Source organism: Labrus mixtus, chromosome 2 (assembly GCF_963584025.1).
Source record: "Labrus mixtus chromosome 2, fLabMix1.1, whole genome shotgun sequence".
Lineage (NCBI taxonomy): Eukaryota > Metazoa > Chordata > Actinopteri > Labriformes > Labridae > Labrus > Labrus mixtus.
The window spans coordinates 9,278,721-9,292,577 of record NC_083613.1 but is presented as its reverse complement, the minus strand read 5'-3'; the positions used below and the strand labels follow the sequence as shown (position 1 = coordinate 9,292,577).

Here is a 13,857-nt window from a genome sequence, read left to right as displayed (position 1 = left end):
ATGTACGTGTGGATACACACACACAACATAGATGTTCTATTTGGGTTGTGTGCAGATCATTTGCGCCTTCACAGGGTGTTTGTTTTGATGATTGGGTGCTGACTGTGTTTGTGTCCAGCGCTCTGTGTGGTGAACCTTTACGTTTGTGTGTATACATGCTGCCAACCAAATAAAAAGTTGTTCACAAAAAACAGAAAATATAGCATAGAATTGTTTCACTTCTCCAACTTCTACCAAATCTATACATAGTGCACCTTTAAGAGGGGTTCAAAGCATTTTTTGCAGAGAATCATCAAAAACCCCTGAAAGAAAAATATTACCACAAGTCCCCTTACAACCAAAATAACTTCACATCACTATCAAAGTACGGTATGTTCTGATTTTACAATTGGCTATAATTAGGACTCCTCTCCACCCTCACATTACGAGTTCAGTCTATCTGTGTTGAACTAGTCATACATGGTCTGAATAGGAGCTGTCAGTCCTGTATTTGACCAATATAAACATAACCTACTTCACTCCTCACACTTCATATATTTGACCTACATTTTCTCCTGGCAGCATCAACCCGGAGGAATGATGCAACTAGGCCTGGAGAGCGAACAAAACCCGCCCAATTGCTGTGATCTAGCCTCTTATTGGTCAGGAGCTCAGCGTATCTCTGTCGTGATTGGCCAGCGTCGCAGTCAGTTACAGTAATGGCGTACATGGGGGACGAGTGAAGAGGAAGCCACGTTTACACAAGAAGTGGTGATTTCTATTTTTTTCTGTCCTCAGGACATAACGGTCTCGACGTCAACCAACACCTGTGCACCCTGACACATCACCTGGATCATTTAGGACGGTCAGTATCGCTATGTTATTTGTACTGGACATTAATTAATGACTGATTGTGAGAGCTAGCTTAAAGAGAGGCTAGCCGAGGACAGGGTGTCAGCTAGCTAAGAGCTGCTATCATCTACCATCAGCATCAACTGAAGGATACATGTAAGGCTTTTAGTCAACATTACACAGTATTTTAAAGGCGAACATACTGTTAAATCCTCAACTAAATGTGCATGGCAATAAAACTCAATCAAAACTTGCAGGAGACTTGAATGTGTCAGCTGATGGAGCTGATTGACATGTCCCGAATTAGACACTTACTAAACACTTATTCTCCTAGTTGAGGTTGTTGATTTATATAGGGCTCACAGTGGTAAATCCGGTGATGTGCCAATATCCCAGAAAAATCACCCACGGGTGCTGCCAGAGTGTTTCATCATTATTTACAGTCTGTGGGTCAGCTCCAGGATTGCTGTCTTACATCATCTTCACTAAGTCCTGTGACTGTGCTTTTACATGTAAGGACAGCTTTGTTCAAGATATGTGAAGACAATTCTCATTACTAAGATGTGAGATGAGATGAACTCTGAGGAGAATTGGGTTTTTACAGCAGCTTACTGTAGAGGGCAAAGGTCATCAGCAATAGATAACAAAATGTAAAAAGACACATTTACAGTAATTAAATAAAATAAAGAAATTAAATATTCTAGATGTAAGCACTATGTACTCCTACACCTGTTGAAAGGTGAATCCAGTATTTAAAAAGACACACACGGTGTGTAGCATATAGAGAAGTGACAGTGAGGTAAACATTTCATGTGTGGAGAATAATGTCTCCGATGAAAGTCTTTCTATAACTTGCATACATCAGGGTGTTTTGTTTATAATGTTCACAGTAAGGCAGTGTACATCATCTGTCTGACTGGTTTTACAGGTCAAAGAAGCCACATCATCAAACAGGATGAGTGTGGGATTTATTGGAGCGGGCCAGCTGGCGCACGCCCTGGTGAAAGGCTTCACAGCTGCTGGTAAGGTCACTTTCTCTATTGTGTCACAGGTGTCTTGAACTGATGGGCTCTCCATGACCCGTATGAACTGATTTGGTTAATGGTAAACAGACTTGAGCTCTTTTCTAGTCTTCTGACTGCTCAATGCGCTTTTACACCGCATGTCACACCTACACATTCACACACTGATGGCAGAGGCTGATTTGTAAAGTGACCATCAAAAGTAACATATCTCATTCATACGCCGCAGACGAAGCAATTCAGGATTAATTGTCTTGCCCAAGGACACTTGGGATATGTTGCTGCAGGAGCTGGGGATCAAACCCCAGACCCTGCGGATGAGAGACGACTAACACTGCCAACTCAGGCACCCCATGATTTCATGCATAATGCACATATTTATATCTTATAAAGGCCTGCAGAACTAAACAAATAGAGAGATTGCTGTTTTTTCAGCACTATCTGTGGACACATCACGTAGGCAACATGGGTATTGTCATTTAATAAATTAGAATAGTCTTTTAATTTGCGTGTTCTATATTTTATTCTTTTATATTAGATTGATCCCCCCCCCCCCCCCCCCCCCCGTCTAGATTGTTCCTCATACAGATGAAACATCGTCCATCATTATATGTCCTCACACCTCACTCTGCACTTCCTCCTGTCTGTCTCTCCCTGCAGGTGTGATTGCTACACACAGGATTACAGCCAGCTCCCCAGACACCGACCTGCCCACTGTATCGGGGCTGAGGGTGAGAAAGTAGATGTTTATTTTGTGTGTGGGAATAGGAAGAGAAATGGAAACATTGGTGGTGGAAGGATGTACGTGTGTGAGTGTGGACTTGTCAAGGAGGTTGTAATATGTGTATTTCAGTAAAAACACCCCTTTGGACCCTTTTCCAATCCTCTCATCTTCTTCCCTCCTGCAGAAAATGGGGGTCAATCTGACAACTAGCAACAAAGAAACCGTGAATAAGAGTGATGTTCTTTTCCTGGCTGTGAAACCTCACATCATTCCTTTTGTTCTGGATGAGATTGGGCCAGACATCGAGGACCGTCATCTAATCGTCTCCTGCGCGGCAGGTGTCACCATCAACTCCATAGAGAAGGTTGGTTTTACTCTGTAATCTAGTGCTAGCTATCTGATGCCGTCTGATCTGGGTGACTACATCTTGTGATTTACAGATTGATTTTTGTCGACACCAGCCACACTTTTCCTTTCTGTCTTCTTCTCAAGCGTGTCTACCTCCTCATTTGTTCCCCCCTTGTCCCCTTATCTCAAATGATGTGTAATCAAGCTCTGTTATATGCTATCAACATGTTAAAGAAAACACAACCTGCTCTCTTAATAATCCTCTGCTGTGTTGTGGTCTTTGTTGGGATTTAACAGAAGCTGCTTCAGTATCGTCCCTCTCCTAAAGTCATGAGGTGTATGACCAATACTCCAGTGGTGGTGAAAGAGGGAGCGACTGTGTACGCCACCGGGACACATGCAGAGGTACAGCCAATCAAATCACTTGTGTATGCGTTAACATGTTTCTTATATGTATCAGTGTTTTTTTTCTATGTCAGACTTTGTGTTGTCCTCCTTTCTCTTCCAGGTGGAGGACGGGAAGTTATTGGAGCAGCTGATGGCGAGTGTGGGTTTCTGTACTGAGGTGGAGGAGGACCTCATCGATGCCGTAACCGGGCTGAGTGGCAGCGGACCTGCCTATGTGAGTTACATCCAGCCGTGTCTTTGTTTTTAAGAGAGTATGTAGGGTGTGATAGATGCACCCGGAGTCACAGTAATAAGTGTCAAACAGACGGGTGTGGACATCGGTGTGAGCTCTGGTCTTCAGGGAATCATCTGTGTGATCCTGTCTGCTGCAACAATGATGATAACTACAATTTAATTCCATTCATCTTGCAGCCTCTGTATCAGCAAAGTTATCTTCTTATCTAATTCATAACTCCCTCATTTTGCACTCTGCAGGATCCAGAGACTTCTTTGGATGTAGGAGTGATTTGATGTGCTGTGATGCCGTCACTTATCTGTGTCTGCAGCTGTCACACCTCACAGCCAGCGCCCAAACTAACTATTATTTATTCATCTAGTTTGTTGCTTGATTTTTTTTTTGTTGACATATTTAGTCCATAAAATATTCTGAAGTAATGTGAAAGTGTCCGCAAAGTAAGTGTCTGAGTAAATTTTTGCCATCCTGACTGTGAGGAGGCAGTGGGCTAACTTGTCATTAAACCCCAGAGATTTGAATGAAGTGCATCTACCCTGGAATAGATAGATAGATATCTATCATTTTTCTTTTTAAATGCCTTTGGGAGGGGTCAGGGAATTGACATGGACAGGGCTGGGATTGAGCATCCATTGACATGAGCGAAAACTCGAGAAGCAGCAATGACACTTTTGCGACAGATGTCGTTTGACGTCGAGGACTTCGCTCCTTCAGAGTCTCGGCGGTCCAGACCAGTATCCGTTTGAACCGTTAGCACAGGCAACGAGTGCTGAGACCGCCGATGCTGAGGCCATTGAGCGGCAGGAGAGGATGACAAAAGCTTCACCTACCTCCAGATCAACCAATAGAGAAATTAAATTGTAGCCAGGTTTCAACCTGTAGAGGGCAGCCCCTGTGCATATCAACAACAATACTTAACATCCGTATACAAAAGTTTTTAACTGAAAAGTGGCCTGAGGGTTTAGTTACTCTTCAAGTGGATGTCATTATTAAACCATCAGTTTATTGTTAGACTACATTTTACGCAGACTGAAGGCTAAATAATTAAGAAATCTGGGCTAAACATTAACATGACTGAACTTCCTGTTAAATGAGTCTGTTTGTTGTGGTGAGATATCTGTAGATGTGGCTTTGTAGCTGCCTGAAGGGAAAAATAAAAACTCTGTTTAATCTGTGTGTGTTTTAAACAGGCGTTCACAGCCCTGGATGCTCTCGCAGATGGAGGAGTGAAGATGGGTCTGCCCAGGAGGCTGGCCGTCAGACTTGGAGCTCAGGCACTGCTGGTCAGTTGTGTGTGTGTGTGTGTTTGTGTGTGTGTGTGTGGTGGTTGTTGTTGTGGTATTTCTGTCTCTTCTGCAGTGTTTTTTTTTCTCAGAATTGAGTCATCTCGATCCACTGCCCGTCTGCGTTTTTGGAGGCATAAAATACACAGGGATTTAGTTTCTGCTTTTATTGCTTTCAATATTTCTTCTGTCTTGTAACTGCTGACTTAAATGTACAAAAATGATGAAACTCAGGAGAAAGAAATCCCTGTTGGGAATTTTACTTCCCCCTCCGAAAAATGTTTAAAGATACATTTCCGATTATAGTTGTTTTCTGCAGGGTCAGTGATTAAATGGGAAAAAAGTAGAAACTTCTTGTTGCAGCTGTTTTCCACATTTAAGTAAAAAAAAAAAAAATCCAGACACTATTTTGATCACAACTTGTCAAAACAGATGACCATGATTGACTCAAATCTTTTTGCTAACTGTATCAGCTGCTTCAGACTCTTTCTTCTCATTTGTTTGCGGCTCCTCGCTGCATTTGATGACCAATCTTTTGTATTATCCATTTTTCCAGACGTTATTTGTTGTAGACAGTAAATACTCTTTGTCTGAGTGTCTCTTTTCGTTTGCACGCTTGTCTAAGGGAAACACTAAAGTCTCTGAAGCTTTAGTCACGTCTGCCTGTTGTAAGCAGACAAGATTACTGTAAGATCTTTTCACATGTTACAATCTCTGCATCAGTTTGGGTTTCATTTATTGCGGACACTTCCTCATAATTATTAGTGATTATGTTTTTCTGTTGAAGTATCCACACTGCATCAACATTCTGTGAAGATGATGAATTAACATTCAGTTTACTCGTTTAAATCCAGAATCTAATTTCAGACGTGTTTTTTTCCACACGTTTTTGTTTCTCTTCAGGGAGCAGCTAAGATGCTGCTGGACTCGGAGCAGCACCCCGGCCAACTGAAGGACAACGTGTGCTCACCAGGGGGCGCCACCATCCACGCCCTGCACGTCCTGGAGAGCGGCGGCTTCCGCAGCCTCCTGATCAACGCAGTGGAGTCATCATGCATCCGGACACGGTGAGGAAAATAAATCATCTACAGCATGGCCAAAACTAAATCTGAAAACCGTATTAATTTGACCCTCAAGCTGCTAGATAGACCTGTTTCTGTATTACATGCAGTTCTGTCTTGACTCATGTTGCATGTCAAGTCATCCAACATCGCCTCTGATCTTACAGCAAACAGAAAGTCTGTTCCTGTATGAAAACTGTTTAAAACACATAAACATATGTCTGCACTGCATGACTAACCCTGGGGTTTCACTCTCACAGGGAGCTGCAGTACCTGGCAGACCAGGAGCGCATCTCTCCAGCAGCCATTAAGAAAACCACCCTGGACAAAGTGCTCCAGCAGCCCGGAGTCACAGTTAGTGGAGTGGCTAATGGGAACGGCAGATCGGGGCTCAGCCTGTTCAACAATCGCGGCCCTGGGATCAAGAAAAACTGAGTGTACAGAGGCAGGCATACACACACACAAACATTACAACTGTACCGATGTGTACACACGTGGATACACTTGCATCTTTTACAGCTGTTCAGCCAAACAATGTAAAAAGAACAGACTCAGGACTGGACTGAAATCACATCCAAATTGGTATTAAAGCCAAATAATTTATATCATACTTGACTTACATGTAGTCAGTGGACCTGGTGGGTTTTGGGTGCACTGCACAGTTATAGCCTTATAATTACATACACACTCAGAGCAAAAGTGCATTTACAAGCTGTTGTCTGTCTGTATTTGGGCTGTTCATCGGTAATGACCCAGCGGGCCATCATGGGATCGTGGTTTAAATCATGCAGCAGATGGCTGCTGCGACACCATCAAGCTCTTAATGTACGCCGTTAATGTCTGTCTTTAAACTACAAAAAAAAAAAGCTACAATGTAAATCGTCATGTGCACTTTTCTGTGCTCATAATATTTATGTTTGACTAACAGTGTTGCGCTGTTTTTACAAAGACTGAATATGATTTGAACAACAAATGTAAAACTTTATTTTTGGCCATTTTCATTGTGTTATGTAAACACCCGAGTCTTCATGTCTTCTCTGTAATGTTACAAAGGGTAAGCTAGCTCATTAGGAACATTTTGCTTTTTGAGCCCAGAAAATCTGATTTCTTACAAAAGGTCATTCCAAGCTTTCAAACAGCTGAGTCAGCATTTCCCTCGCATCCGTCTGTTGCCTTCCTGTTAGTTCTTTATCATGCTAAAGGACACTGTGGTTCTCAAAGCCCAAATCCTGATCTGCTATCTCAAACATCCTGATGTTTTTACCACAAAGCTGTTTTTCACACTTTCTCTTACTAGGGGGATGTAATTGATGATGAACCTGGAAGTATACTTCAAGTAAATAATTGACATAATGAAAATGTGCGTAAAAAATAAGTACATCAGCCTTCAATCCGTCCTAATTTTGTATTGATCTATATATTTTTATCTCCGTAATGTTACATTTAGTGTATTGTTTTGTTTGACTTACAAACCGTTGAGTTGGTTTGTCAGTCACTAAGTCATTAAAGATGCAGATTCAAACACTTTTTTTGCTAAGCTGTTTTGTTTTCTTATATCTTGGCAGCATATCTGTTGTTGGTACAGTCTTAGTTTATGGTTTTTAATAAGCTGTTTTTACATAGGCAGTCCTCACTGCTCCTTATATTCTGACCTGGCTGTTCACATATGCACCTCACAGGGGGAGATGATCCCTGTGAGGTAGGAGGGGTGGGGTAGGGGGTCTCCTCAGGCAAGACATGTCGTAAAAAAGACAGACAAGACAACAGTCCTCTATATGAAGCTATAATGGGAATATTTGGCTTTATATCAATGCAATATGTAGTTCAACTGAATCACAATGTCAACAAAAGAGCGGGGAAGAACATACTGGAAAAGAGAAAACATATTGCAGCCGTTTATTTATGTGCAAGAAGACCGTAAGGGTTGGGTCACTCGGGTGCATACAATCTATGCACTGGTCACAGGATATAAACGTCACCACCCTCTCCCACTGGCTTGAAGTGAATTCTTTGGATTATAGCCTGCTGCATTCTCACATCATCTCACTCGGACTTTATGCTACACATGCAGCTCCTCATGCAAATATCCGGAGATTTCTGCAAGTCTGAAAGCCCTAATGGACTCAGGCTGCACAGACAATCAGTGAGTACTTAAGGAGCACCCTGACCTGCAGATGGCGCCCTGTGATCAAATGACTAATTTGCACGTCAACCAGGATCAAATTGCCCCCTTCAAATAGCTTCCACTTGAGAGTAACTTTAACTTGACCCTGGAGTTACTGCACTACATGATTTACTGGTAGATAGCTGATGGGCTACAATTACCTGTTTAACCCACTTCTCATCAGAAACCTTTTTTGTGTGTATTTTTTTAAATCTCCACAGATATATCACCTTATACTGCGATTGCTACCTATATTACCTTTAAATAATAGGAGAAAAGGTAAATACTCACCTTTTTAGAAGTGCGTTGTTATTGGATGTTTTAAGGAAATGTTTGAGGAAAGAACAGTTTTAAAAGCTTTCTGTCAGCAGCACATAATGACCAGTGAGTGGAATCATGGACTGCAGATCAAACCTTTTTTCAGGACAGCCAGCCCCTGAAATGTTCTTGAGTTGCTCTTTCCCACATGACATGTTTCTAACAGCGGAGGGGTTTCCTTGTCAGGGAGGGGTCTCAGGAGGCAGGGCATGATGTAAAAAGGACCCTGTGGGAGTCAGAGTAATGTTAAGAATGAATCCAAGATCGCAGACAAAACAAAAGTTTTTGCATTTATATCAACGCTACTGTATCAAGAGTAAATACTGGTGAGCAGAATTTGCTGCAGTGTTTATATATCAACTCAGCCCGAGTGCTTGTAGAAATTTTACCAGGGAGTTGACCGAAAAACATTGTCGGTTTCTCAACCTCAAAATTTGTACAAAGGGTACAAACAAAAACGTGTACAAAGGACTTACTCTTTTTATTTACTTTCAAGAAGTGCATAGAAACTCAGGGCTTAATAATTTGTTGGGGAAAAAACTTGATACCTAATAAAACATTTTGAAACATCTATGTTAAATGTTCTATTAATGGACTGTTAAAGCAGAATTTTTTTTTTGGAGGCGGGGCAGTGCCTTTTTGTTTTAGATTTCTGACTTTGATCCCAAAATTATTTATTTGATTCCAGAATTCTGACCTTGATTCCAGAATTCTAAATTCTGATCTCGGAATTCTGACTGTGATCTTGGATTTCTTCCTTTGATTCTAGAATACTGACTTTGATCTCGAAATTCTGACTTTGATTCCAGAATACTGACTTTAATCTAGAAATTCTGACTTTGATCTCAGAATTCTTCCTTTGTTTCTAAGGGTCTTCATTTGATTCCAGAATTTTGACTGATCTCAGAATTCTGACTTTGATTCCAAGATTCTGACTTAGATCTCAGAATTTTACCTTTGATTCCAGAATTCTGTCTTTAATATCAGAATTATTCATTTGATTCTAGAATTCATCCTTTGATCTCAGAATTATTTCTTTGATTCATGAATCTTGACTTTGATCTCAGAATTCAGAGTTTGATTTCAGAATTCTAAGAGTCAGAACTCAAAAAAAATAATAATTTTCCCTTATCCTCTTCTGTTCATCTGTGTGTAAGAGAAGGTCAATTACAGTAGGCTTAGATAAAAACTAACTTCATTTTGGTTATTTAAACCTTTGGAACTTAAGCTGTGTCTGAGTCATTGTCTTTCTGAGTCTGAAAGTCTGAGGGGGGTCATTTAAAGAAGTGGATATTTAAAGAAAACAAAACTATAAATGTTGTATTTGCTAAATCTTTTTGTTCCCTTAGACACTGCAATGTTTGTTTGAACTGCTAACAACTCAGACTGATCAGAAATGAGTTATGAAATTTGTAAAAAAAAAAGGGCACAAACCCAACAGATTTAAAGCCACTGGTAAAGTTTTGGCATGCAGTGTATTTTATAAGCTTTAAATTAGCATAAAATGGAAACACACGTGCCAAATACATATCCCGAAGTATTGTCTTTAAGAATAGTTTGTGAGTGAATGTTGCTTTCCCATCCAGGTTACTGTGAGCTTAGACACTAAATATCACTGAGTGGAGAGTTGTTGTGATCATAGAGAGCAGACGTATACAATAGTACATGTTCTGAGATTTTAGCAGCTACAGCAGACTTAAAGTCTGTAAAGTACTTTTTAAATATTTGGACCTGTTCCTCAGCTCCAGGCTGCTACATTTGGGATTAACAGATGCCACTTTGCGCTGGAATGAGATTGGCCTGTGGGTATTTTCAGGCAACGCACAGGTGCATAATGGCAAAGTAAAAGTGATGGAAGAAAAGTGATGGTTTGTGAAGAGCCATGTCCTCATTATAATTGAGCAATTTGTGGTTGTTGTAGGATTATTTTATTTTTTTCTTAAGCTAATACACACACCAGTGTCCCTTGATTAAATTGCGCTCGGCATGCTCTTGGTGCACTCAGGCTGTTTATTTGTGCGTGCAATGGTTTTTCCTCCGTCGCTGAAGTGTCTTGGTAATCCCTCTTTTATTCCAAAAGGTTATTCTGCGCTCGCTCCTGCCTCTGTCCGTTAAGATTAGCCGTTCCTGGAGAGACTTCCATTTGCCTCTCATTATTAGACTTGTGTTACCTTTCTGTGGTCCGCAGCTTTGAGCAGCTCTCCTCCACCTCAGGTGAAGACGGTGTGCGCTGTGTCAATCATCTTGACAAAGAAGGAAGGTCTAAGATGGCAGTTCAATGGCAGATAATCCTGAGTGGAAAGTTTGGACTGTGTGTGTGGTTGTGCGTGTGTGTGTGTGTGCACAGACCGACCCAGCATGAGGTTTCTTTTCCACAGGTAGGGCCAGATGCTACCTGTCATCTCCATTCAATCAATGTAATCACTGACCTTTGCAGCAACATGGTTGTTTGCATATCGTGGCCGGGAGGAGTGCCTTAAACACAGATGAGTGAATGGATGGAAGGTTTTTATTCGGTTTTTTTTCTCCTCCATCAGCACCACCACACATCAAACTAATCCTCTCAAAAATGAAAACTTAAAAAGAGGAGCTAGGAGCAAGTTATTTGTGCGTTGGGAATTCGGCTCCATGCTCGCCTGTTTCACCGTTTGTGCATCACTGTGTTGTCAACAGTGTGTGTTTGTGTGTTGAGTCGTGCATAACTGTGATCTCCGGGCTGATATTGTATCAGCTCGTTGCAGCTGTCTGGTGAAACGGTCATAGAAAGAGGAAGTTACCACACAGTCAATGAGTGTGCAGTACGGGCTTCCCTCTCATGCCAGCATGCAGTGTTCGGGTCAAACAGAAACACACACACCTTTTCTGGTAATTAGACCTGCACACAGGTGTAACAAAGAGGGTGTCAAAACATTACTCACATCCTGGGAGTAGTTTTAAACTGATCATTAAATAGACTATAGCGCTTTTCTAGTCTTCTAACTACTCAAAGTGCTTTAACACTGCATGTCACACCTACACATTCACACCCATTCACACACTGATGACAGTGGTAGCTATGTAGTAAGAAGTAACTAATCCCATTCATACGCCGCCGACGAAGCAGCAAGAGCAATTTGGGGTTAAGTGTCTTGCCCAAGGACACATCAGATATGTTGCTGCAGGAGCTGGGGATTGAACCCTCGACCTTCAGGTTAAGAGATGAGAACTCCACCAACTGAGCCACAGCCGCCCCAATCAATACGGATGCCTCTATGTGACCAACAAAAGCAAACAAGAAACTAGATGAATGATTGTTATTAGTAATTTTGAATGCTTGTAATCGCCGCTTAAGCGCAGGTATCAGGGATTAACAGCACACAGCAGAAACACCCTTTACATTTCACCTAGCAAAGATTAAAGGTGAGTTTGACTGTTAAAGGAAATAAGGATGAGATTTTTCATCAAAAAGCTCTATATACATATATACACATAATAATATCAGAAGAGATTTATGAGGTATTGCTTTGTCCGAAGGTAGCGCCAAAATCAACACAAACCTTAGTTCTTCACAGGAGCTTTAAGTAACAGCAGCTTTACAATCATTAAATATATTAGATTAGAAAGTGAAATACAAAGAAGTATCCTCAGCACAATATTCTCATGAATGAAAACTAAAGGTACATTTAGAGAGAGAGTTACAACATTGAGTAGGTATCTTTATAATGTAGCCTATAAAACTCCTGTGAGTAGTGTTCAGCTGGTTATGGAACAAACACATTCAAATAAAAGTTGATGCTTCTTCACGAGCTTTGATAGCAAACAAAACTTTCATGTAAAGCACAAAATTAGCAAAGACATCAGAGGTACTGCTTTCTCCACAGGTGGTACAAATATCATCAAAATCCAACAGTTCCTTACAGTAGCTTAATTCAGACCTGTTCTCTGTACTGTGTTCTGTGGTAGTAACTGAGGCGTTACAGGGGCGAGACGGGAGCCAGCAGTGGAGTGCAGCGCAGTGATTGTGCATGTCTGGCTGTGTGTGAATGTGGCGCCCCTGCTGTGCCGTGCTTCCGCAACGCCAAAACTCAATGTGTATTCACAGACTGAGACACAAATAATACGCCGTTGCAGAATCAATATGAATGTACAAAGACGTAATGATGACTGAGCTTAGTTACCGCGCTTTTGGGGAAATGCAGTCTGAAAAGTGTTAATGATGCATACAGAGAAGCAGCATTTTAATGATGGATGCTAGGTGACCTATTATATATAATGTGTCACATAATGTTTTAAATCTGTTAAATATATAAAATGTTATACGCTTTATTAAAGGATATGCACTTTGTTTGTGTCATCTGGCTTCATCCCCACAGCAATCAACAAATAAAAGGCCTTGGAAAAAAAGAGAATCTATAACAGTCTAATACTTTCAGAATCTAGCTTAACCTCAGATGAGTCATAAAATGCAAAGTCTTACTTAAATAAAAAACGCATTTAATGAATCAACACTGTGCATCAACAGTTTTGCAGGTGATTTGCTTCAAGCAGTGGCGAGGAGCCACCAGCATGTAGAAATACTCCGTTTAGAATGCAATCTCTGCAAGTAAAAGTGCTCATTAGGCAGTTTGGTCCATCTCAGAGAAATGTAATATTGGATTATAATTATTGATTTGATGTGTGTGTGTGACCATCATTTTAATGTTGCAGCTGAAAGAGGTGGGGCCAATTCTAACTAGCTACTTTATATGATGCCAGGAAGCTTAATCCATGATATCAGATCAGGATGCTTTCCTTATATATCTAATCCACTTTCCATCGTTAAAGGTCATTGAAGTTTCAGATAATTGTTGTGCGATAAAATGTTCACAACACATATTGGAAACAGATCAGTGATGTGCAAGTACCTTAAACTTGCTGTGCTTGGCTAAATTACTTATTTTCTTTCATCACTACCTATCAGATATAACAGGCTTTCCTCAAATTGCACCTTGTTATTTTTCCCTGAGAGTTTGCATCCGTCAGTTGTGATATCATGGGTGGCTCCCCATGAATCAATAAGAAATCACAGCACGCCATTCGCTGTTATCAAGCCATTGCTGATAAAATAAGAGCGGCTCCTGCAAATAAAAAATTGCTTTTTGATATAGTTTGAAAAACTGCCAGGACATCCTTAAAACAAAACTTTTACCTCCTCTATTTACACTAGGCTGTATGATTACATTAAGACTATTCATCATTTCCTTTTAACGTTGCACTCTCAGCAGCCTGGTGGAGATCTACTTTGATTTCTTAAAGGCCTGCAAACAAGATATCAGTAATGAATATGAAGCATGGACTACGCTTTATAATCTGAGAGGCATTATCTTGAAATAGGCTGCTAATATTGCTTGAGTGCTTTCTTGTCTTGAACTGCAAGTCATTAGTTTTTTCAGAAATGGAAACAGAATATTGATAAACTACAGTATTGTTCCTAATCGTGTTGTTTTG

At 40.8% G+C, this 13,857-nt stretch overlaps 2 protein-coding genes across 2 annotated transcripts in view; both read left to right on the top strand.

Annotated features, from left to right (window-relative positions):
* The window catches only part of aspscr1 (ASPSCR1 tether for SLC2A4, UBX domain containing), a 103,924-nt gene that overhangs the window by 34,000 nt on the left and 56,067 nt on the right, over positions 1-13,857 (top strand). The window lies entirely within an intron of this gene.
* On the top strand, positions 690-7,433 carry pycr1b (pyrroline-5-carboxylate reductase 1b). The gene is made up of 9 exons (XM_061050296.1): positions 690-844; positions 1,760-1,853; positions 2,514-2,584; positions 2,762-2,941; positions 3,223-3,330; positions 3,434-3,547; positions 4,756-4,848; positions 5,752-5,915; positions 6,170-7,433. The coding sequence occupies exons 2-9, from the start codon at positions 1,787-1,789 to the stop codon at positions 6,342-6,344; spliced, it is 972 nt and encodes a 323-aa protein (XP_060906279.1). The 5' UTR covers positions 690-844; positions 1,760-1,786; the 3' UTR covers positions 6,345-7,433.

What these genes read in the sequence shown, in the direction of transcription:
- pycr1b (XM_061050296.1), top strand. Translation starts at nt 1,787, where the DNA reads ATGAGTGTGGGATTTATTGGAGCGGGCCAGCTGGCGCACGCCCTGGTG. An exon ending in CCACTGTATCGGGGCTGAGG is followed by an intron (nt 2,585 to 2,761) that starts GTGAGAAAGTAG and finishes TCCCTCCTGCAG; the next exon opens with AAAATGGGGGTCAATCTGAC. An exon ending in TCATCATGCATCCGGACACG is followed by an intron (nt 5,916 to 6,169) that starts GTGAGGAAAATA and finishes TCACTCTCACAG; the next exon opens with GGAGCTGCAGTACCTGGCAG.